The sequence below is a fragment of the Rhodamnia argentea genome, chromosome 2 (assembly GCF_020921035.1).
Source record: "Rhodamnia argentea isolate NSW1041297 chromosome 2, ASM2092103v1, whole genome shotgun sequence".
Classification (NCBI taxonomy): domain Eukaryota; kingdom Viridiplantae; phylum Streptophyta; class Magnoliopsida; order Myrtales; family Myrtaceae; genus Rhodamnia; species Rhodamnia argentea.
Window position 1 is genome coordinate 25,739,694 of NC_063151.1, and position 26,782 is coordinate 25,766,475.

A 26,782-nucleotide genomic window follows, 5' to 3' on the forward strand; every position below is an offset into this window, starting at 1 on the left:
TATTACTATTTAGGATTTAGTTGTCATCATTAAGCATTTTCTATCCCATGTATATTGAGGCACTTTGTTTTCGTTTCTATTTATTAGATTTTAACAATGCGAAATAAGCTTTGTGGAAAAGAGAAATTTATGCAAAACCTAGTTATTTTCTATGTTGTCGAGCAAACTTATTACTTTTCAAGTAGCATCTAGAAGATTTTGACTATTTAACACATTACACATACTGTTAGAATGCATGTATGAGTTGTGTTAGAGAAATCTCGTATTGAAGAGTTGATATGGTGTAAAGCAATTAATATATCCTAGTTAGTCCATAACTCGTTAGCTTAAGTTTTAAAGTAAATATGTGTCCAACTGGAAATATCAACATGCTAGCAGCTTCTGTTGAGCTCCCTAAAACAAACCCTTTCTTATCTTGGTATTTTTTAGGAAATAGTTTATGGATGATATTAAATGTCATTGATCCATAATGATGATTTTTTTTGCATTTTAAAAAAATCTTATTTTTATGCAATGGTTGGATTTAATTAATTTCGTCCTTCAAAGTTTCATGTTGAAGAATTTAACAGTGATTTTAGTTTTGAAAATGTTTAAAGAGCATTTTTTTTTTGTTTCATCATCTCATTATATGTAGTATACTAAAGACAACATAAGAAAATGTTGCATGTCGATATGCACAATAAAAGAGAAAGTTTATAAACAAGTGACTGTGTTGAAGAACGTGTCTATGTTACAAGTTTTCTAGACTCTACTTGATATTTAATCCATAAATCTACTCGATCAAGTAGACAAGAATTCGTTTTCTTGGAAATTTCTCTTTTCGACCAAACAGAATTCAAAGGAAGTAAGATATAACAATATACAATAAAAAAAAATACAATGGAGCTTTTTAAGTAGTTGCTTCGAACTTTGATGATTTAGTTTATGTGTAATTTATAAAATTAATGACATATCAAAACAATGTCAAATTTATGTTAAAATATTTCACGCACTACGTTAACTATATTTTGTCTGGTAGTTGACGCGATGCTCGTGTAAACGCCTAGCAATGTAGTAAATCGGTACTTTATACCAATGTTTTTGGTTATTATTTGGAATAGTTTTCAACAAAAATCTATTTACAATTTATAAGGTCATTCAATTAACGTATTAAGCATCACTAATCAAGCAATTATCTTAGCCATTCGGAGATGGCTACAGACCAAACTAAGCTTGGGCAGCCATTATCGACATAACCCACATATAGTCAAGTTCATTTTTCCCCCACGCACGAGTAGACTATATCAAATGAAACAAAAAACTATTAGCTTTATGTGTTTAAAAATTGGGTTAATGCTACAAAAAATCCCAAACTGATGCATCTATGATAAATTTATCATAAACTACTTTTTTATCACTAAAAATCTCAAACTGGTACACGTGTGATAAATTTACCTTCCGTTAATTTTCGTTAAATTAGACTACCAAATTACTGAGTTGGATGATACGTGATGGTTGACGGGTGTACCAATTTAGGATTTTCACCCTCTATTTGTCACAAGTGTACTTGTTTGGAATTTTTTGTGATATTAATCCAATTGAACGAAAACCGATGGAATGTAAATTTGTCACACTTGCACTAGTTCAGGATTTTTGGTGGTTAAAAAATTAGTTCGGGCTAAGTTTGTTACATGTGTACCGATTTGAAATTTTTGGTGGTAAAAAATCAATATGTAGTAAATTTATCATATGTGCACTAGTTTGAGATTTTTCGTAATATTAACTCTTAAAAATTAGAACCCAAAGTAATCCAAAGTAATATAAAGATTGGTTATTGATCTCCAAATCGAGTGGCGCAAAAAGGAATAATTGCGTGCTTAATTAATATCCATTTGGAGATTTTGGGAGAAAAAAAGATACTACAAGTACCATAAATTTCATACGGTGCATAATCCCTAAATCCTAAAACCCTATTACTTTGGTGCCAAAAGTTATATCACTTAATCAATATCCATTTGAAGGTTTTGGTATCCCCTTATTACTTAATTTACGAACTGATTTTCGTAATGGAGCCAAAACGCCAAGACATTCACATCGTCAGTGAGTTTCCTAGATAAGGTGATCAACTATGCCATGTAAAAGAAAGTCATGGACTTGGACCTAAGGATGGACTTTTTGTCCCTATAGCACACGTCAGTCAGAGAACAACGACGTCGTTCAGGTTTGACCCCACGAGGTTTAACCATCGGGGTAACATATAGGGCCTTTCATGAACCCTAAACTCCATGCGCAATTTACGCAAAATCAAATCGAATTTACACGTGTAATTAACCCTAGGTAAGTAAAATCTACAACTGATGTATGACATTAAAATCCGGAAGCTTTTATACTTCAATAACATGACTGGCTATAAGCATTTATATATTTTTATTTTTGTTTTTTGTTTTTATATAATTATTTCTTTTCCCTCAATCGGTCTTGCTTTTATTTTATTTATTTTTGGGTTCATCGTCCGTCGACCCCAATTAGTTTGGGATAAGGATGATGTTGATCTTAAGCATGACTGGTCATATGGAAATTGCTAGAGATGCTTGTATAATTTGAGACAGATCGTGTAGAAACTCATGTTTTCTTTTGTGTCCACATTATTTCATCTGTTGTTGATTGAATGATCTAGAAGATGAGTCAGTATTCAAGTCATGCCAACATTTGAATAAAGTAATTTTTCTTACTATTGGTTTTTTTATATCGTGGTATCCCAACTTTTGGTTAGATGTTATGCCGTAGGTGCACGGTAATCAAGAGCATGCTTGGTAACGTTTCTGATTAACAATTTTTTTGTTCTTTTATTTTCTAGAATACAAAAAGAACAGAGTGTATGTTAGTTGATTTTTTTTGTTCCCGAGAACAGATTAGTGGCCAAAGAATAGATTTGGAATAGAAATGAGAAGTAAACAAAAAATAGATTCTTTGTTCTAGGAAACAAAAAGAGAAAGAATGTCATTTTATAAAAACAAGCTCAATGTAACTTAATGCTCGTCTTTACAACCACGAGTCCACAATTGCCGCCTCCAGTCGCCGATCACCACCGCCGCTCATCGGTCATTGGCACCACAGGTTACCATCGTCGCCGCTGGTCGCGGATCCTCGATGCCACCGCTCCTCGGTTACCAACGGTCATGGCTCGCCGCCGAAAACTACTCACCACCATTGGTATATTTTTTTTAGCGTCGTACCAAACGAATTTCTGTCCTTTTTTTATTATAGGAATAAAAATTTTGTACAACTATCAAACATGTTCTTTTGCTTAGAAGCTCGTTTAAGAAATTTAAATAGAAAAAAACTATTTTGGAAAAAAAATTATTTCTGGAAACATATATGTTGCCATACGCATCCTAACTCGCTTTATTCGGGCATGTCAAATAAGACTTTATTAGTATGATGGTGGACGTGACATCCGAAATTATTGTAAGTGAAAGACAAGATTTATAGGCTCGATATCACATGCTAATATATGTTTCACGTGAATCTCCGGAGGCAACACTTCAAATTCAATTTACCATATGTTATGTACTAGATTGGTTGCACTGATTTTTCCGCTGGACGGCTGAGTCCTCGAGTGGGCAGCCTCTTTTGGATTTTGTCCTCTTTGGGCCCCCCCTTCAGGGTGGACTAAGAAAACATTGCAAAATTCTTCCTCAGTTGCCTATAAAAAGCTCAACCACGCTGGGGGATTTCATCAAGCAAAGAGCTCACGAACAAGCGACCGGCTTAAAAAACAGTCTTGCTCTTGGTGTGTGTGCTTTGAGAGATATAGAGCTGAGAGAGATGGTAGGAACAAAAATGGCGTCCCAGATCCCAGTGATAGCCTTCTCCGAGGAATGCATGAAACCGGGGACAAGTGCATGGGCAAAAGCTTGCAAAGTGGCCGTGAAGGCTCTTGAGGATCATGGGTGCTTCATCGTTGATCACCCCAATGTCCCTCTTGGCCTTCATGACTCTGTCTTTAGCGTCACCGAGGATCTGTTCGACCTCCCCCACGAAACCAAGGTCAAGAACACCAACCTCAAGCCTTCCCATGGCTATCTCCCCAGAAGACCCGGGACTCCTCTCCTCGAGGGCATGAACATTGACGGCGCTGAGAAGCTTGAAGTGTGCGAAAAGTTCACCTCTACGATGTGGCCATCTGGGAATGATCACTTCCGGTACTAATCTTTCTCCCTTTTAGTAGGATACTTACTGTTGAAGAAACGTTGACTCTATAAAAGAGGTTGCGAATGTTCGTTTGCCAACTGCAACATGATTCTTAATCAACATCTTCTAACCCCATATCAGTATGCTTCTTATTGATCTATTTAGTGTTTTGATACACCAAGCACATTCATCTTGTCTCAGTAGAGAAATTACAGTTGTATAATAAACGTATGCTTAGCTTGATCACGCAGACAAAAACATTCGAGGTGCAGAAAATGAGTTATTCAGTATATATGACAACTTTCATGCCTGGATAAAAACCTAACAATTATTCTTGCTTAATTAATCGATCATGAAAAACACGTTTGGTTGACAAAATATGACCAGAATTGGATTTCCCAAACAGGCTTTAGCTTCTTAATTTTAGGCTTTAGGGTGTCGAGAAAAACATTACAAAAAAATGTTGGCGCGCTAATTTTGATTTTTCTCAATTAACTTCTCTTTTTCTTTTTGGCTGCAGCAAAACTGTTCACGACTATGGCAAATTCATAGCTGAGATGGAGAAAGTAGTGTTCAGGATGGTCTGCGAGAGCTACAGTGTCGAGAAGTGCTATGACCCTTACATTGAATCGTGCACGTACCTCCTTCGATTCTTGAAGTACAAGAAGCCGGCAGACCTCGATGCCAGCGTGAACCCGATTGCTCATACGGACAAGAGCTTCTTGTCCTACTTGCACCAGAACAACATTAGGGGCTTGGAAGTACAGACCAAAGATGGCGAGTGGTTCACTTTCGAGCCCTCAGCTTCAACTTTCATGGTCATGGCTGGTGATGCCTGTGTGGTGAGTCACTTATTTGCTCGTGAAAATTCTTCCACGCACTAGTCCGCGCGAGTTCCATCAAAATCATCTATAATTTTGTGTTTGTTTATTCTTGATCAGGCATGGAGCAATGGAAGGATCAAGGCTTGTTACCACCGAGTGGCGGTTAGAGAAGAGAGTCAAGTGAGATACTCTCTCGGGACGTTCTCGTACGTCTCGGGGATGATCGAGACCCCCGAGGAGTTCATTGACGAGGCACACCCTCGGCAATACAAGCCCTTCAATCACATCGACTTCCTTTGCTACTATGACTCTAGCGACGCCTGCATCAAGGCCGAGAGCCTCATCAAGACCTACTGCGGAGTTCGAGCCAATTAGCGGTCATGATTAATTCAGAATGAATAGCATATACGACTCTTAATGCGGAATAACATGAGAATGAGGAGACTGCTGTTTCTCATTCTTTGTCCTGTTTTTGTGAAATAAAGAGCCATACACAAGTCAAAGGTCATTGATGCAGAGGTTATTTAAATTATATTTCTTGCAATAAATCTGGTCCATCTTTTCTTACATTGTAATCCACCCGCGTTACGAAATTATTGGAGTTTCCGCTATTTCTTTCTAATTAATGATTTTATTTCCTTGCTCCCTATAATGGTATTGTACGTCTACTAGGACTTTTGAGTCAAACGTGTGATTTATACATATGTCGATTTCATATAAATTGAATCTTTATTATGTGTTTGCTCAGAAGTCTTTCTAGATTAGAATTCACCTCAACCACCCTAGACTTTCTCGCCAAAGAAATAGTTCTTACAAAAAAATTCACATACCGATCATTCATGACAGATATCATATATAGATCAGGCATCAACCATGCCTTCGTTTTTTGTTTCCTCATTTGTTGCTGCGACTTTGAAATTTTTCGCAAAACAAGTCGAGACTCCATTAGGAATTCACACTCTACAATACCATGACGAGAGACCAAAACACAAGCTTCGGAGAAATCCGTGACTCTACGTTGGAAGAAGCCTCCAACTCGCCTTGAAATCAAGCCTCAAGATGAGCGCTCTTCCACTCAGCATCCTGTCAGGTCTGTTCCTGCTCCAGTTCAGATTCCCGGCTCCGTCCAATGGCCACCAGTCCACTCATTTCCGGTTCAAGGCCAATGGACGGCCGAATCAAATCAGACACGGACCCACCATGGCACGCCTGGAGAATAAGCAGGTTTAGGCCATGGAGCGCAGCCCAAACTCGGATTGAATCCGGAGGGTCCAGGGACAAATCCTTATCCGAGTTTTCAAACCGGTTTTATACCGTCATTTTTGCCAGCTGTAAGCAGCCGTCCGGAGCCGGTTGACCCTCTCTACACATCACCGGCTGACGGACTGAAACTGCATCTCATCAGTCTACAGCTCGCCAGACCAGACCACTATAGTACTTGGGCTAGAAATCTTCGATGAGCCCTAGTGACAAAGGACAAGGACGGTTTCCTCGACGGAACTGTCCCCTTCCCAACTGATGAGCGGTTGCAACGACACCGGCGCAAATGCAACCAACTTGTTCGCACCTGGGTTGGAAATTGTTTGACACCAGAGGTCACGGCCGGACTACCACCAACCGAAGACTTGATGATTTTTTGGGATAACATCCGTGAGATGTATGGCAAGCTCGATCAAGCTAAACTTTTCTCGCTTACCTAGGCCTTGCCGGATTTGAAGCAAGGGAACCTCTCAGTCACCGCTTGTTTCAATTGGCTCTCGGCCCTATGGAACGAGCTCGAAGTAGCTGAGGAACAGCTCGTAGGACCAAAGATGACGCTCAAACAATATCGAGAAATTAAAGAATAGGAGAAGGTAACTTGTTTCCTTTTAATTCTAAACGAAAGCTATGCATTGTTTCGCTCACAGATTCTCGCCATGGAGCCCGTACCACCGCTTGGTCGAATTTACTGGTTGGCCGTCTAAGAGGAGAACTAGAGCCTCGCAACAACAAAATATGTCAAAGCCAGGGAGAGTATAACCCTCGCCACACCAGCAGGCCCATTGCTACGAGCTCACGACAAAATTAGGCCGCCGCAGCGAGCTCAAAGCTTCGGGTCACACCATGAGGCAAACCTCCTCCATTGGGAGGAAGAAGAGATCACAAATCCTAAATGATTGTAAATCAACGGTTCAGATCAAAAGCACGGATCGGACGGCTCTTATTCACCTTTTTATGGGGCCAAATCGAGCAGCTCCCATTAGCCCATGTCAGCCCACATTTTTAGATCATCCAATGGCTCAATCAACACAATGTCATCACAGAAAGTAGGTGGGCAAAATACTAAGGAAAAAGGTAAATACTGCGAATATTGCAAGCGCCCACACCACACCATCGACACGTGCTGAAAATTACATGGTAAACCAACTGATAAAGAAAAAAAGGAGAAAGAGTTTTTTGTTTATTAGGTTTCAGCACACGGGACTGATAGGGCTCATTAGACAGTAACCCATGACCAATATCAGCATATTATGAAGGCGCTTTGTCAATTGAAGAGTACCGATAAAGCTGCAGGTTTTTCATCTACTTCATTTTGTAATACCGATATTACTTCAGTTGATGCATAAATAATTGATTCGGGTGCTAGTGACCACATAATTTGCAATGAGCATTTTTTCTTTGATGTTCCTAAAAAGCCCCAATCTTCCGTATTTGTACGTCTTCCCAATGGGAATGTCACTCATGTCACAAAGGTTGGTATAATTCATCTTAGCCCAAAAATTTCTCTTAAAAATGTTCTATATATTCCTGAATTCAAGTTCAACCTCATATCCGTATCCAAAGTTTGCGAGGATAATTCCAGCCATGTCAACCTCAATTTCGAAAATTGTTTTTCAGGATCATTTGACTGGCAAATTGATGGACTTGGGTAGGATTGCACAAGGACTTTATTTTTGGATTAACTTTTCAAGAGCTTTTGATTCATTAAATAATAGCAGTTCATGTAACACTTCCTCTAGTAATAAAATCCTTCTTTCTCACCAGCGTTTGGGGCATAGTGCTCGTTTTCCTCATCCGAATTATATAATTTGTCCTTTGGCAAAACAATCGCGAGCATCATTTCCAACCAGTACATCTCGGACTGCTAGTGCTTTCTCTTTAATTCATATAGATATCCGGGGTCCTTATCACACTCCACATCGTGATGGATCTCGTTTCTTTCTTACCATCATGGATGATTACACCCGTGCCAGTTGGTTTTTCTCATGCAATCCAAAAGTCAAACATTTTCCCATCTGTTGAATTTCTTATCTTTGATTAGAAATCAATTCGATAAATCTGTTCAAAGAATTCGCATAGATAATGAGCGCGAATTGTTTACAGCCGAATGCAAATCTTTTCTATCCTATCATGGGATACTTCACGAAAGCTCTTGTACTTACACTCTTTAGCAAAATGAAGTTGTTGAGCGCAAACATCGACATCTCCTAGAAGTAGCCCGGGCACTCAAATATCAAGCTTCCATTCCTGAAACCTTTTGGGGGTGATTGTGTGGTCACGACAACCTATTTAATTAATTGCATGCCAACTTGAATTCTTGAAGGTTGAACTCCACTTGAGATGCTCTTCGGAAAACAGTCTGATGTTGCACACCTCAGAGTTTTTGGTTATTTATGTTATGTGACAACTGTGGACCCTCGGGACAAATTGAGTCCCCGTGCTCTTTGATGTATTTTCATGGGGTATCCTTCTTTACAGAAAGGCTACCGTGTTATGGAGATATCTATAGGTTGGTTTCCTGTTAGCCGAGATGATATTTTTCATGAAGATAAGTTTCCCTTCCAGGAGATGACGTCTTCATCTAAGTCGTCCATATCAACATCAAGTCATCGGCAGTTCTCCTCAGAAGAAGATCTATCTATAACTCCTCAGTATGCCATCATTACATCAGACCACACACCATCTATGTCGGCCAATCGCGAATCCAAATCTTTAATGTCTTCTCCTAAAGAGAACAATTCACCTACTTCATCCTCACATTTAAATATTAGTGGATATTCTTTGCCAACTCCCGAGCAGCCAGATGAATCATCTTCACCGGTTCCCGAGTAGATGATCATTAAACAACCATGACGATCTGGAAGACATGTTCGTCCCCCTATATGGACCAAGGACTACACGTGTCCCACATTGGGTTCACTAGGTACACAATATCCTATATCTTCATATGTTTAATTTAGTAGACTATCGCCGAAATACCCATGTTGCATTAGTCACATATTAGAAGAATAGGAGCCTTCTTCTTATGAGGAAGCAGTCGGTAATTTATGCTGGCAACAAGCTATGAAGGCTTAATTAAATGCTCTCATTGAAAATCATACTTGGGATATTGTTTTTCTGCCTCCTCATAGAAAATCAATTGGATGTAAATAGGTTTACAAAATTAAATACAAGGCTGATGGTTCCATTGAGCGCTATAAAGCTCGACTTGTTGCTAAGGGATCCATGCAATAAGAAGGTTTTGACTACCATGAAACTTTTTCCCCCGTTGCCAAGGAAGTCGCTATTCATTCTTTTTTGACAATTACTACATTTTGTAATTGGAAATTATATCGAATGGATGTCCATAATGCATTTCTTCATGGTAACCTAGAAGAAGAAATTTACATGGAACTTCCACAGGGTTTATAGAGACAGGGGGAGTCTCGTATATGTCATCTCCGTAAATCCCTGTATGGACTTAAAGAAGCCTCTTGATAGTGGTATGTGTTAGGAAAAATCCCTTATGATGTTTTGAAAATGACAAAATAATCAAAGGCTACTAATACATTTGTTGATTGAGTAGAATTTGGTGAAAGCTGCACAAGCCTCTACGTAGATGTTATCTTACTAGAACGTTTGAAGGTTATAAGTTCTCGATCAATGGTGAACAAGGCATGGGGTAGAAAGGTGTCTACAAGCTGGAAGTACCTGAGTAGAAGATGAACAAGCCTGGAATGGGAAGTTTGGTAAAGCTTGGAGGGACCTTGGATAGGTGAACATTGAGGTAGAGTTGTGATTGTCAATATGCTTGGAGGGACCAAAAATGGAAGTTCAAGTGAAGTTCTGGATATTGCATCTGAAGGTCTCAAATGCTGATGAAAGAGCTTAGACGTTGTTTGAGGAGCTCGGACGTTGTTATGTAGCTCAAGCTCTGAGGAAGTATTTCATGTGTAACGACCAAAATATCACGATATATATTCGAGATGATTTAATTGAGATATATATCATCACAATGGCTAGTAAATCAAGCTGGATCATTCTTGGAGATTCACAATCTTGAAGATTAATCAAGGACGTGGATTAAGGAAGACGAAGATGACTCACCTAATGAAGAACTCTAACTATGGAAACCCAAGATCATAATTGTATGTGGAATTTGATCTAATGGGAGATTCTTTCATTTGTCAACTTCAATGGCTACAAAATCCTTTGTATACGGTCTCGTCCAAATGGGAAGTTTGGAGAGCGATCATCTAGAGATCTTGCAACGGATAGTTGGAGATGGAGGAGTATAAGAGGAGACCTCAAGGCTGAAGAACGAAGACAAGAGAGTAGGATCTTAAATTTCAAGATCAAGAGAGCTTTACATAATTCATATATTCTTGATCCGAACACCGTAATACATAGAGGTTCACATCCAAGTGAGAGAGTGTTAGACGATAAGTCTATTGACTTAGGAATTGTCATCATATTGTAATCTCTGAGATATTCACTAGTGGAATCCAGCCGATTGGCTGTCATTGTGAAGAAGTGGACGTAGGCTTGAACAAAGTCGAACCACTATAAACTCAATGTACAAATTCTCTATCCCTTAAACTCTTTGTTATTGTATTGCGATAGTTGAATTGTGCACACTACTACATCTAAGAACACCTCAGATCTTGTTAGCGATCATCATCTTAGCTAAGCTTTGAGCTTATCTATTTTAACTCCACATTGATTTTTAAAATATTATGAAATCACCTATTCACCCCCCTCTAGGTGATAATGCTAGCCCCAACAATATGCCAAATTTACTACCGTGCTCACAAATGTAGGTTTTCAACACTCCAAGCATGATCATGCCTTGTTCACATGGACCAAAGGTACCTTGTCAATCTACTTGCTAATAAATGTTGACGATATACTCATTATGGGGAATGATGATTTTGCGGTTGGAAAATTTAAAGAATATCTGCATGCTACCTTCCATATCGAAGATTTGGGAACTCCCAAATATTTTCTTGGTTTTGAAATAGCTCAATCAGACAAGGGAATATGCCTCAGCCAGTGAAAATTCATCTTGGAAATCATATCAAAGGCAGGATTATCAAGATGCAAGCTAGCTGTCTTACCTATTGAAACAAATGTCAAGCTAACAACGCTTGAATATGATATGAGTTCATCTTCATCTCCTGGTCAAGATCCATTACTTAAGGATCCGTCGGGATACAAGCGACTCATTGTAAAAATGATGTATCTCACCATGACCAAGCCGGATATATGTTATGCAAGACAGATACTTAGCCAATTCATGCATAGCCCGAAAAAGTTTCATATAAATGTGGCTCTAAAGGTCATTAAATATTTAAAGGGATGTCCAAGACTTGGAATTCTTTTATCTCGTGATTGCAACATGAATATGACGGCCTATTGTGATATAGATTATGCTATTTTCCCAATGACCAGAAGATCCATTACGGGTTTTTGTATTAAATTGGGAAGATCCTTGATTTCATGGAAGACGAAGAAGTAGTCAACTTGGATACGTGGTATACTTTCATACCTTGGCGTACGGGTTGATGGAGCAAGCGAATTATTTTGTGACAATGATGTAGCACTTAAGCTAGCAGCAAATCCAGTCTTTCATAAAAGAAAGAAGCGCATAGAAGTCAATATCAGTGATAGAATATTGTCAGAATATTCCAGAGATAAAATAGGAAGACAATATCGTGTATATCTTTTCTAATCTCTTTTTTGTACTACAAATACACACTTGTACATCTACAATTGATATCAGAGAAATACAACAACAATTCTCCCATATTTTCTAGTTTTCTGTCATGTTTGTTTCACGGAAAATGTTTTTCTGAAAAACATTTTTTTCAATTTTCAATGTTTGGGAGGCGAAGAATGAGTGGTCAACGGAAAATATTTTTCGGTCAATAGAAAAAACCTTCTAAAATTGAGAAATATGATTTTCTTTTTTGAGAAATGGAATTCATTTTTCCCCTCCATCTCAGGTTTAGCGTGTAAGCTTATGAAATTGAAAAAAAAAAATCTCTCTCCTCATCCCTCCTCTCATTCTTCAATCGACGTTCTCTCTCCTCATCCGTGTTCTCTCTCGTTCTCTCTCTTCCCCCCTCCCAAAATGAAGCATGTACGGCGACAAACGATGGTCCTTGGTAGGAGAAGAACATTTTGCACCTCTATCCACAAAGACGCTCCCGCGGCTCAACAATGATGGCAGCACTGTCAATAGCGCCAGAATCTCTTCCAAATTCGAGTTCTTCTTCAATCCCTCCACCCCCTGCTCCCAATCTCAGCCGCTGCCGCAGCCAAGTCCCAACCTCCATTGCTCGACCTCTGCGGCCACGCCTGCCTTGTTCCTGCCTAGCAACCCGAGGCTCCAGCGCAAGACGGCTCTGAAGAGGAGCAGCGGCAGCGAGCACCAGAGCAACTGCCCGACACTGTTCACTCTCGAATCCAAAATAAAAAAATAATTAAAAATGAAAAAATTATGTTATAGAAATTTATTTTTCTTACCAAACGGCAGAAAACATTTTTCAGTTTTTTTTAGGTTTCAGTCAAACAATGGAAAATATCGCTATTTTCTTATAAGGCAACTTCCTGAAAAACATTTTCCAATAACACTTCATTTTCTGTGAATCAAACGGAGCCTTAGTCCAATAATATGGAGCACCACTAAAAAGAATGAATTATATAGCAAAAACGCAAAGAATACTTATGGTCTTTCTCGTTAGAGGCATATTTAGGAGATTATGTATATTGTCCCTTGAAAGTCTATATATAAGCTTATGTACTTTTAACTTAATAATCTGCAGGATATTACGTTTTTTTTGTCATCACAATTCTCTAATTCTTTTTTAATAGAAGTGCCGACAAAAATGCCAAGCAAGACTATTGGAAAAACCCGCAAAAATTCAAGCATTCAATGTGGGGATGCTAGTATCATAAGTGCGGATTCAACGTCCACGCTTTGCAAGGAGATAGAGCAAAATCTAAAAAAGGAGAGTTAGAAATATGATAGACAAAATAAAAATATCCCATTTATTTAATTTGCTGCCAATGACTGTTGATCGTTGTTGCATTTAACACTTCTATAGTACAATATTATACCGTGCACCATTAATTGTGAGCCTTTGGGTGATACTAATTGACAAAATAATTAATTAGTTGACAAACTTCAAGAACGTTAGTCCGATGGCTAACAAGGTACGGTATATCACTACAAGTTAGGAATTTCTCGATTGCGTTAGAGCCGAGAGCCTTGTCAAAGAACAGTGAGAATGTGTTTCTAAACATGAAATAAGATGAGGTTCGATGAGATTGCCCAATCTCACGATGTTTTCCTTTTTCCATTTTTTATTCTTTTTCTCAATAAAGGTATAAAGGATCAGGGGAGATTTAGGATCTCTTTGGTTTTGCTATGTTGACATGACATTGGGAAAATGCAAAGTTTTTTGGGCTAAAGGTTTTTTTTTTTTTTTTTGAAAGGTAAGTAGTAGTGTTTAGTAAACTGTATTTTAAAAACACATTTGGAAGCAACTTTTTACTCAAATACTGATCGTTTGGTGAAAAACGCATTTTGTAAAGGGCTTTTATTTTTTTCATTATAAAAAAACACCCTCAAACAGCAAAACTCAGCGGCCGCCTAGCTAGGAAGGATCCATAGCATTCTAGAACACTCCAAAATCATCTTAGGGATTGGCCAAGCAATGACAACTCTCTTGTAAGAATAATGCGATTCACATGATATTATTATTGATGATTTAATAACATAAATTAAATGTTATAATCCATTGGTTATGAAAAGGTGCAATTAAAGTGCTTTGATGGAAGGCACTCTTGATAACGTTAAAAGGAGTCTAGTCCTCTCTCCAACCTAAATAACAAAACGACGTTTATAACGTAATCGAACGTCAATTTTGTATTCTATCCCCCCTCGCTAGAATACATTAAAGATAACAAAGGGTTAAGGGAGAGTAACCATTCTTCGTCATTTCCATATTTTTGCAATGATCACTTGAAGGTTTCGCCATGGAGAAAGGTAAGTCTTCTTATTGTTCGTGAAAATCATGAAGATCAATGATTCTTGTGATATCTAGTTTCCACATAAAATTTACATTAATCGCTTATAGTTGGTATCGGAGCATAGTTTATGATTTCATGATTTTCCAATAATATGTACGTATAAAGTTTCTCTACTTATGGATCAAGGTTCGACGAATTTACGTGGCTTTGATGAAATCATGGGGCTTAATGAATTCACATCGGGGTTTTTATTTATGGATTTTTTTTTTTGTGGTTTTGACGTTTTGCAATATTGGGACTTGAAAGAAAATGTCGAGTTCCAGCTATATTCCGACCACTCGCCATCTGAAATTCGTATAGTATGGTCGCACCATCATGGGCAACAAAAGCCCTCAATCAATTCGGAATGATGGTGCTCGCAGAGGATGATTGAGCGGGGAAAGGTTTGGGTATTAGGGTTTGTGTTCAAGAAGATTTCACTCGATTCCTTGGACTTGTGTGGTCATGACGATGAGGTGTTCGAAACCCACTGATTAATTTGGTTAGAGGTGGACTGCCGGAGGAGACCTAGACGAAAAAAGAACACGATAAAATTTGGCGGAGAAAAGAAGAACAGGTGCGAAGGAGGGCTGCTCGAGCCAAGAAGAAAGGGCATGTGTGCCACATGCACTGCGCATGAGTTACATGCCCCCAGCACATGCCCAGGGGTGGATTTTTGCTTTTGCCCTTGATGTTTGTCTTTTCCATATTTTGTCTTTTTGTGCTAGTTTCAATTTTCCCCCTGTTTTGTCTTTTTACATAAATTACAGTTTCGCCCTTGTTTTGTCTTTTTGCTCCAAATTATAGTTTTGCCCATATTTTGGTCTTTTGTCAAACAAATTACAGTTTTTTGTGAAGCCTAAGTGTAGTTTTTCCCCATTCAGTTAATTTATAATTTTGTCCCTAGGCATAAATTTACCATTTTGCCCTTTGAACGATGTATTTATGATTTTGCCCTTAGATACATGAATTTAATAAAGCTTGAGAAATTAAGGGTTTGTTAGTCACCAAAGTGGCCGAAACTTAGGTTTCTTGAATTTTTTTTTTTAGTTCATAGCATTTTATTCTATTATCCATGATTAATTGATGCTAGATTGAAATTGATATGTTAGATAACTTTACCGATGTCATGGATATATTGAAGCTCATTTGTTATAAGAACTTTGGGATTAACTCAAAGGTTAGTCAATTTCTTATATTTCATGAATGTAATGGTTGGTAATAATTTACTTGTCTATCCAAAGATAATAAATAGATTTTAATAGGATTTATTAGTAATTACTAAATAAAAGTTATTAGCATCCTAAAGGAGAACTATGATATACATGATGTTTAATTTGAACTTGTTTATGTGATATTTTCAAAGCGTTAATAATATATGAGTATTTTCTTACATACTTGAGTATTTATATCTGTTTCTTTTCATTCGCACGCTTTGTCTGTTCTATTGTTCAATAGAATGAATTTCTCTAATTGGAGTGAGCAAGTCCAGTTTCACTTAAGTGTCTTGGATCTTGATTTAGCACTTCATGCTGCGAAACAAGCTACTGTTATCGACGAGAGTTGCGATGATGAAATGTCTTTTCATGAAGCTTAGGAAAGATTAAACAAACTAAACTTGAAATTGATGCGAATGGCATTAACAAACAACTTAAAGACCTCTCTTCTCAAAACTCACAATGCTAACGAATTTATGAAATTTGTGGAAGAGTGTTCTCAAATTGCTAACAAGTCACTTGCTGGTAATATAATGGTTCACATACCATGCATGAGCATGTACTTGAGATGACGAACTTAGCAGCAAAGTTAAGGACTTTGGGAATGAACGTGGATGAGCAGTTTTCAACAAAATTCATCCTTGATTACTTGCCTCACGAGCAATATAGGTTATTTTAGATTAATTACAATACTATAAAGGATGTTTAGGAAGAAACAAGGATAAAGAATTAAAGGGCTCATTTTGTTCATCTCCTAAGTCATTCGGAAGCTGAAAAGAATTCCAAATAAAAAGGTGGAAAGCACAAAAAGAAAGAATTACACAACCTGAATGATTCTTCTAAGGCTTCAATCTACAAGAAGGAATAGTCTTATTAAGTGTCATTTTTTGTAACATAATTGGATATTTGAAGAAAGATTATCTGAAGCATAAACCTTAGTTCAAAAAGAAATGTGCATTGTGCTTTAGTATGTTTTGAATCAAACTTTACTAAAGTTCCTCATAATACATTATGGATTGATCTGGTGCTACCACTCATGTTTTCAATACAACGCAAGGATTTCTTACGATTCAAACCATTAAGCTAAATGAGAACTATGTGTTCACAAAGAATAGAAACAAAGCTCCAGTTGAAGACATTGGCACTTGTCGTTTAGTCTTAGATACCGAATATTATTTGGATTTATATCAAACTCTTTATGTACCTACATTTTCTCGCAATCTAGAATGTTTGCCAAAACTTGATGTAGCAGCATTTTGTGTTAAGTTTGGTTCTGGATCTTTTAGTTTCTTTAAGAATGACAATCTTATTGGGATTGAAATTTGATGTGATGGTTTCTATAAGTTTAAACTTGATAATGCTTTTGCTAGACCTTAATGACTTTGAATCATAATGTTAGCACTAAACGCAGTTTAGTGGATGAGAATTGTGCTTACTTGTGGCATAAACATTTGGGTCACATATCCAAAGAATGAATGCAAAGATTAGTGAAGAATTTTCATTCTTCACTATTTGAATTTTAATGACCTTGGAGTGTATATTGATTGTATTAATGGTAAATAAACAAAACACATTAATAAAAGTGCCACAAGAAATACATAGCTTCTTGAAATTATACACACCGATATGTGTGGTCCTTTTGATGTTCCATTTTTTAGTGGAGAAAGCTATTTTATCATATTTATTGATGATTTTTCACGTTATTATTACGGTTATCTATTGCATAATAAATGTCAATCAGTGAATGCACTTGAGATGTATATTAAAGAGGTTGAGAGGCAATTAGATAAAATAAAATAGTAAGGTCAAATAGAGTGCTGAATATTATGAAAAATGTAATAAATTGGGATAATATCTAGGTCCATTTGCTAAATTCCTTGAAAGACATGGTATTTGTGCTTGATACACAATGCCGGGTATACCACAACGAAATGGTATAACAGAAAGGCGTAATCGTACTTTAATGGAAACGGTTAAGAGTATGATGAGTTATTCATTTTTCCATTTATCTTTGGGGATGTATGCATTAAAGATTTCTATGTACTTAGTAAATAGGTTTCCTTGTAAGGCGGTTCCAACGGCTCCTTTCGAATTGTGGACAGGAAAGAAACATAATTTACAATACCTATATGGTTGGGGTTGTCCAAGAGAAGTATGAATTTACAATCCATATGAAAAGAAACTAGATTTTAGAAAGACCAGTGATTATTTCATTGATTGTGTAGAAAAATCCAAAGGGTGCAGATTTTACTGTCCTAATCATAGTATGAGAATTGTTGAATTTGAAAACGCTAGGTTCATTGAAAATGGCAATATCCACGGGAGTGAAAGAATGCGTGATGCTTGCATTCAAAAAGTTAGGGTGGAGGTTTATTTACCTAAAACTTCTAAAGTTGTTGTTCTTGATATTATTGTTCAACCAACCAATAATCAAGAATAACAAATAAATGATCAAACACTCTATAATGAGCATGTTGACAATGAATCTACAGTAATTGCGCCATAAGAAATAGCCTTAAGAATATCTCAAAGGGATAGAGAGTTAGCTATTTCGAATGACTATGTGATGTATCTACAAGAGTCAGAAATTGACTTAGAATTTGATAATGATCAAGATTCATTTTCACAGGCCATGGAATGTAGTGATTCTACAAAGTGATTTGATGTCATGAAAGAAGAGTTAAAATATATTGATCAAAATCCAGTTTTGAATATTGTTGAATTGCCTAAAGGATATAAATAGGTTGGGTGTAAATGGGTATTTAAGACCAAGCGTGACTCAAAAGATGATATCGAATGGTATAAAGTCAGACTTATCGCTAAAGGTTTTACTTAGAAAGTAGGCATTGACTATAAGGAGACTTTTTCCTCAGTCTCCAAGAAAGACTCACTTAGAATCATTATGATTTTGGTGGCTCATTATGTTTTAAAGTTACACCAAGGGATGTGAAAACTACCTTTCTTAATGGGAATTTAGAGGAAGAGGTTTATATGGACCAACCTAAAGGCTTTTCAATTAAAGGAAATGAACACATAGTGTGTAAATTAAAGAAATCAATATATGGACTTAAACAAACTTCTCGATAATAGTATCACAAGTTCAATAATACCATAGCCTCTTTTAGTTTTAAGGAAAATACCATTGATCGGTGGATATATATAAAGAGGTCGGTGGGAACAAGTTTATTTTCCTAGTTCCGTATGTTAATGGCATTTTACTTGCTACTAATTATCTTGGTTTGTTACAAGAAACCAATAATTTTCTCTTAAAAAATTTTGAAATAAAAGATATGAGTGAGGTAGCGTTTGTGATAAGAATAGAGATATTCCATGACGGATCACAATGATTATTAGGGTTGTCTCAAAATGCCTATATTAATAAAATTCTAAAAAGATTCAATATGGACAAATGTTTAGCAGGAATAGTTTCAACACGGAAAGGGGACTAATTTAACCTTATTCAATGTCCGAAAAGTGAATTGCAATGAGAGCAGATGGAAAGTATTCCTTACGCATTACGCATTTGTCATTGGGAGCTTAATGTATACCCAAACTTGCAGTAGACCGGACATTAGTTTTTCTATCGGAATGCTTGGTAGGTATCAAAGTGATCAAGGATTGGATCACTAGAAAGCTACAAAGAAAGTTCTCAAATACTTACAAAGAACGAAGGATTACATGCTCATTTATAAAAGATCATATCATCTTTAGGTGATTGGATATTCAGATTCAGATTTAGCTGGTGCCCCGATACAAGGAAATTAATGTGTGGTAATTTGTTCCTTTTGGCTGTAGACACAATCTCATGGAAAAGTACAAAGTAGTCGGTTGTTACTGCTTCCATCGAGGAGGATGAATTTGTGGCATGTTTTGAGGCCACAATTCATGGGTTATAGCTATGAAACTTTATTATAGGACTTGTGATTGTCGACAGTATTGCCAAGCCGTTGAAAATTTACTATGATAATTCTGCAGTAGTTTTCTTCTCCGAGAACGACAATATTCTAAGGGTGCTAAGCATATGGAAATTAAATATGTGTCTCTCAAAGAATAAGTTCAGAAACGAAGAGTAACAAATGAGCATATTAGCACCAATCTTATGATAGAAGATCTTTTAACAAAATGGTTGCCGCTCAAAACATTTAATGAATATGTTGAAAGGATGAGCATTATTGAATATCATTAATGATATTGCATTATGGCTTTATTAAGGTTATATATTTGACACTCTAATGTCATTTATGTGTTTCTAATATATCTTATTTTCTACTTAGTATACATGGTAGAAATAGATGAATGTTTAACAAGATAGTCTCTAATAGAGACATTATAGTTGGACCATTGGTATACTTCTAATTTGTGGATCGTGTTAAGTAGAGAGCTATTGTTGTAGTACATGAAAGGGATTGTGTCGATTGATGACATACAATTGCCATGACTCGCATTAGTTTTCTTTGCTTACTTATGATTATTATGTGATAGCCGACTTAAGAAGGTTTTAGCATGATGTTATTGTGCACATTATTGGCTTTATTAAACCATGAAAGAAATATTATGCGGGTCATGTTGGAGAGTGTAAGAATAATGTGACCCACATGATATTATTATTGATGGTCTAATAATAAAATTAAATGCCACAATCCATTGCTTATAAAAGGGTGCAATTAAAATGCTTTGATGGAAGTAGAGGGGGCCATTTGGGCCCGTGGGCCCGGAACCGGCCCGTTGACCGGGCCCACGGTTCCAACCCGGAATCGGCCCGGAACCGGCGGTTCCGGGCCGGTTCCGAAAAAAAAAAAAGTGGGCCCGGGGGCAGAGAGCCGTTGGGCTCTCTCGCCCCCTCGGCCCCCTCCTCCCCCGGGGCCCGGGCCCCCCCCCCCCCCCCTCCTTTGGGCCGTTGCTTTACATTTAAAAAAAAAAAGAATTAAAAATGATTCTTGCCTATAAATGCATATGCTTCCCCTTTCATTTTTGTCACAAATTCTCCGAACAATCTCTCGAATTCTCTCTGAAATCCTCTCAAATCGCTCAAATTCTCCCAATTCTCTCAATCCCGACTCAATTCTCTCAATCGGATTTCCGATCAATTCTCTCAAAAATGGCAAGTGGAAGCAGAAATGCCGACAAGGGCAAGATGGCTATGGGAGATTCCGAGTATCCCATTCATGAATACGATCCTTGTGAGTATGCAAGTTGGGAAGACGACGACGATAATATCAACTATGTCCCGATTCCGAACGTCGAGCACATCCCAACACAAGAAAGTCTTCATCCTCCCACCGGTGTCGAAGAAACGTCAACGGCAAATGAGCCGGAACGGAAGGGCCGAGATAATACATCGGACTTGTGGCTACACTTCGACAAGGTACGTGATGAAGTCGAAGGTAAGTATAATGTAAAATGTAAATATTGTTCGCAAACATATAAATTCACGAAAGGAGACGGCTACGGAACATTCCGTCGGCATTTGACGAAAAAACATCCAACGCAAGCGGGGATCGACAATACGCAACAACAAATTTCCGGGTACGCCACTTCTAAGCCTCATCCTTTATTTCGTTTCACTGAAGCACTTTATAAACAAACATTAGGTGAATATGTTGCCCTTGATCATGCTCCGTTTAATACTGGTGAAAATTTTAATATGAAATATTTGATAAATACTGCGTTGGTTCCGCAAGCGCCAACTATTCCAAAAAATACTCTTAAACGCGAAGTTTTTCATCTTTATAAAAAAGGAAAAAAATCTTTAGGAAAATTTTTTGCGGAATTCAATGGACGTGTGCATATAGGTAGCGATATTTGGTGTGATCCTTGGCAAATTCATTCTTATATGGGTGTCACGTGTCATTGGATAGATGACAATTGGATGATTCGGAAAAGACTTATTGCATTCTGAATTTTTGATGAAAGCCATTCGGCTCATAATATTTATAGAATAATTAGGCAAGTTTTAGAAGAATATAATTTAATAAATAAAGTATTTTCAATTGGTTTTGATAATGCCGCCGCAAATACCGCTTCTATTCCCGAATTAGAAAATATTTGCAAACCCACTTTTGGCGGACAATTTTTTCACATTAGATGTACTTGTCATGTTTTAAATTTATGTGTACAAAATGGTTTACGAACTCTTGACACTTCTCTCCCCCCAATAAAAAGTGCAATTAAATTTTTATGGAGTCGTCCCCAATGTATGAAATCATGGGGAAATTTTTGTAAACAAAATGGGAGAAGGCCAAGAAGATTTCCAAAAGATATTCCGACTCGTTGGAATTCTACGTACGAGTTGCTTCGGCAAACTTTTGAATATAAAGATTTATTATGTATGTTTATTTCACAAAATATTCCCGAAATTACTTTACTTCCTCAACATTGGGACGTTTGCAAGAAAATTTTAGATATTTTGAAAATTTTTAATGATACTACTAAGACTTTATCTGGTATTTATTATCCCACAACGCATTTATTTTTAATAGAGTGTGTTAATATTAGTAGTGTTTTTAGTGAATATGAAAAAGATACCGAATTAGGTCAAACTATTTTAGTAATGCGAGAAAAATGGTTGCATTATTATTTGTAAATTCCTCTTGTCTATTTAGTTGGTATTGTTTTTGATCCACGTATTAAATTAAACGGTTTACAAGATTATTTGAATGTGTATTATCATGATTGTTTACATTTGGAAGATTCAATAGATATTTCAAATATATTATGACATGTTAAAGAATCTATAGTAGCATTATATGGAGAATTTTGTAGTAGATATGGTTTAAGTGATTCTGGATCTTTACAATCTACTGCCTCACGTAGCGAAGGTGGTAGTTCACTTAGTAGAGGGTATAATATGCTTAAGAGTAGGCAAAAAAACAAAAAGGGGCAACAGGTAATATTTCTGAATTAGAAAAATATTTAACCACTCAATTTGAGTTTCGTGATGCGGAACATAGTACAGATTTCGAAATCCTGAAGTGGTGGAAGAGTCACCAAATCGAGTATCCAGTTCTCGCCCTCATCGCTCGTCAAATATTAGCAACCCCTTCTTCAACGGTTGCAATTGAACAAGCATTTAGTTCTGGAGGATTAATTTTGGACTCTCGCCGTTCAAGATTAAGCCCGGACTCTGTGGAAGCTCAAGCTTGTGTCGGCGATTGGACGAGGGCGAAATATCGACACCAAGAGTTAGATCGTGAACACGAATTTTTTAGCGATGATGTTGGAGATACCACCGCCACGGGTACCACAACAGGTAGCGACGATTGACGATGAGGTAAGTTGGGGTTCTCAAAGGTAAAAAGAACTACATGGGCTTTGATTCTTCTATTCCCAAGAAGATATGTAGGTCGCTTAATGATAATTCATTAAGTTCAAGCCCATTCCTTTTTTTTTTTTCCCATATTTTATTACAATGTACAATTTAATTGTATTTTATAATTTATAATTTATTATATTTATTTTATTATTTATTATTTTAAAAATTATTATTAAAAATGAATCGGAATGAACCGGAACCGGAACCGGCCCGGAACCGCCATTTTACATGGCCGGTTCCGGTTCCACCTTTTCGTGGAATCGGAACCGCCGGTTCTCGAACGGGAACCGGCGGTTCCACCGAACCGGCCGTGACTAGATGGAAGGTACCTCTTGATAACGTTAAAAAGAGTTTGGTCCTCTCTCCACCCTAAATAACAAGACGACGTTTATAATGTAACCGAACTCAGTTTTGTATTCTATATTCCAACACTAGAATACGTTGAAGATAACAGAGGATTAAGGGAGAGAAACCATTCTTCGTTGTCTCCTGTTTTTTGCAACATCACTTGAAGGTTTCGCTTTGGAGAAAGGTAAGTCTTCTTATTGTTCATGAAAATGATGAAGATCAACGATTCTTGTGATAATGAGTTTCCGTATAAAGTTTATGTTAATCACTTACATCCCTATCTAGATGATCAAATAGGGCTAGGGGGAAAAAGGGTTCAAAAAGTCATAAACTTTTGTATTGATGCCAATTCAATCTTCATCCTTTCAATTGTATCAATTTAGTCCTAAACCTTTTGCATTTGTGTCAATTAAGTCCATCCGGTGAATTTTGGCTAAAAATCACTTCTGTGGATGCAGATCGTCCTACGTGGCATGGCCGATGCCGACAGGTATACTTTTTAAATATTTTTATTTGTTTATTTTATATATTTTTTCTACTTTGTTTTGTTTTTGGAATGAGGGAGGGTGCTGGCTAGGGTCTCCGGGCCTCTATCCAAAAACAAAAAAAAAAAAATTAACAAAATATTATTTAAAAATATCCATGTAGGACGACCAATGTCAAAGTGAGTGATTTCAGCCAAAATTAACTGAATTGTCTCAATTGGCACAAATGCAAAAGGTTTAGAACTAAATTTGTATAATTGAAAGGTCTATGACTAAATTAGCACAAATACAAATTCAATCCATTTCATCATTGCCAGCACAACATTCCTTAGTTTGTTTATTTTGTGAATCGGTGTTGATGTATTTCAGGTGGAACTCCTGCAATGATATATTTATCAAGCCAGCACACCATGTGTGAACTTGGAATGATAATGTCTTTTTTAGTGTTCTAGGCATATGAGGATGATTCTTCATGGTCCCTATATTCATAGATCTTAAATACTCACTCACTTTTTTTTTTTTTTTTGGTAAGGTTAAATACTCACTTGTTCATCTCTCCTATCATCTAAAACCATCTTTATAAGTAATCTTTCACATCGATGAAAAGTCATCTTGTGTAATTTCTCACGAGGTTCCGTTGACCATCAAACTTCTCAAAGAAATTAAGTGCTTTCATTTTCAACTCACGTATGTATTTGAACATTCCTCATATGACAATGATTTTCTTGTCTTTCATAATTGAAAATTTTTATTGTTGTGAGAAGAGATTGATTCTTCTTGACCCGTCTATTCATAAATTGACAGTAATAACATCTATAGATGTTAACTACTCACATGTTCATCCCTCCACCATCTAAAACCTATCTTTATAAATAATTTTTGCGATCAATCAAAAGTCTTTGTGTGACTTCTTATAAGGTTGCGGGGCCGTCAAAGAAATTAATTACTTTCATTTTCGACTCACTTACATAAATTATCATCCATATGACAATGGTTTTTCTTATCTTTTATACACGCTTCACAAAAGTAAATGTCATTCCAAAGCAGAAGCGTTTTTTTCTCGAATACAAGTTGGAAAATGACATGAGCCGACAAAGTCAAATCCACAGGTCAATCAAACGCATATCGCATTCTTGTTATTGTGAAGGGGCAACCCCACATTACAGGCACATTAACAGGATGGGACCAAAACCCCAACTGGGTCAACCCATCATTCCTCTTCTTTTACAAAGCCTAAACAGCACAAACCAAAACGACAGAGTTTCTGACACAAAAAAAAGAAAAAAGGAAAAAACGACAGCGTCAAAACAGAAACACAAACAAACCGAGGGTTTTTTTTCCAATTTAATTTTTTGAAAAAAAATATTTACAAAAATATTTTTTTAAAAAAAGTATTTACAAGTTTGGGCCCAAACTTGTAAATACTTTTTTAAAAAAATAATTTCGTAAATATTTTTTTAAAAAAATTAAATTGGAAAAAAACCCACAAACCGATCTTAGGACTCATAACCTCGTAGTCCTAGGTAAGACTTTGGCCCATTCAGCGGGAGCCAGTCACCAACCGCTGCGCGTGCAACCTTTATTCTACTACTGTAATAACGGCCCCACCGGACACCCGGCGAGCGATTCACTCGATGAGAATCATACATCTCTTGAGAAATGTACAAGTGTTGTGGCATTGCGATCTATCAGCTTTGAGTAGAAGCAGCGCAAACTACAATTACAACCACTCAAACACCTACTAGTAGGATTCACTATTGTTGGTGGCTATTAGTCTAGGAGTATGGATTAAACTTGATCTATGAAAAATCATTACAGATTTGCGTGCATCTGTCTCTATCTTTTTTTACTTGTTGTTTTAAGGAGTTTTATAGAAGCACCGCGCGTGCATACGTGTATAACTATCCCAATAACCAAAAAAAAAAAAAAAACCTGACTTAAATGATCCTGTACAAAGCAACAGAGTCTTTCGGAGCTTTTTTTATAACAAGTGCCACACGAAAATTCCAAGTGATACGATGAATTGATATTTTATCTCACTGCAATTGTGGCACTTAGAAGTTAATTTTTATTAGATTATTTTCAGAACAGTTTTTCTATGAATTAAGAACTTTTACCTGCGTTTTGGATTTTACTATCAACCATTTCTTATCTTTATAGTTTTTTGGTAAACACTTCATTGATGATATTAATTTTTGTCTATCCATAATGATGAGATTTCATTGGCATTTTAAGAAACAATTTTTATTTTCATGCAATGTTTTGATTTAATTAAATTTCATCTTTTAAAATTTCACGTTAGAGGATGTAACTATGATTTAGTTTTCAAAATCTTTGAAGTACGCTTTTTTTCATCATCTCATCATTTGTAAAGATACATATAAAAGACGACTCATAAGAAAAGGTTTGATGTGGATATGCACCACAAAAGTGAAAGATTATAAATAAGTGAGTGTGTTAAGAAAGTGTATGTTAAAAGTTTTCAAGTCTCTACTTGATACTTAAATCCCCATATCTACTTGACAATGTAGACAATAATTCGGTTTTTATGGAAATTTCTCTTTTGGATCAAATAGATTTCAACGGAAGTAAGATCCGACAATATACATAACACATCGAGCTTTTAAGTGATCCCTTCGAACTTTGATAATTTAGTTTGTGTACCTTTAACATTAATGATATATCAAAGTAATGTCCTATTTGTGTTAAAATATTTCATGCGCTATGTTAACTATATTTTTTTATGGTAATTGATGCTATGCTTGCATTAACAATATTTTGAATGTTTGGGGGGCAAAAAGGACATAAGAAGTGCCATAATTTTCATAAGACACTCATTTTGGTGCCACAATTTTTCATCGGATCACTTAATCATTATCCATTTGAAGATTTTAGTATCGCTTTATTGCTTAATTTACAAACCGGTTTTCTTAGTGCAGCCAAAACGCCATAACATTCACATCGTCAGCGAATTTCCCAGTTAAGGTGATCTATTACGCCATGAAAATAAATTCTTGGACTTGGACCAAAGTATGGACTTTTTTGTTCGTATAGAAGGCGACAGTAAGAGAACAACGACATGGTTAAGGTTTGACCTCACGCGGTCTA

General features: G+C 36.7%; 1 protein-coding gene across 1 annotated transcript; it reads left to right on the top strand.

The window, feature by feature from the left end:
- Positions 1 to 3,707: 3,707 nt before the first annotated feature.
- On the top strand, positions 3,708 to 5,753 carry LOC115732338 (probable 2-oxoglutarate-dependent dioxygenase AOP1). Its single transcript, XM_030662974.2, has 3 exons — positions 3,708 to 4,184; positions 4,694 to 5,015; positions 5,115 to 5,753. The coding sequence occupies exons 1-3, from the start codon at positions 3,808 to 3,810 to the stop codon at positions 5,370 to 5,372; spliced, it is 957 nt and encodes a 318-aa protein (XP_030518834.2). The 5' UTR covers positions 3,708 to 3,807; the 3' UTR covers positions 5,373 to 5,753.
- Positions 5,754 to 26,782: the final 21,029 nt, after the last annotated feature.

Coding starts and splice junctions, on each gene's coding strand:
- LOC115732338 (XM_030662974.2), top strand. CDS start 3,808: ATGGTAGGAACAAAAATGGCGTCCCAGATCCCAGTGATAGCCTTCTCC. Junction 4,185..4,693: donor TCTGGGAATGATCACTTCCG/GTACTAATCTTT, acceptor TTTTGGCTGCAG/CAAAACTGTTCACGACTATG. Junction 5,016..5,114: donor TGGCTGGTGATGCCTGTGTG/GTGAGTCACTTA, acceptor ATTCTTGATCAG/GCATGGAGCAATGGAAGGAT.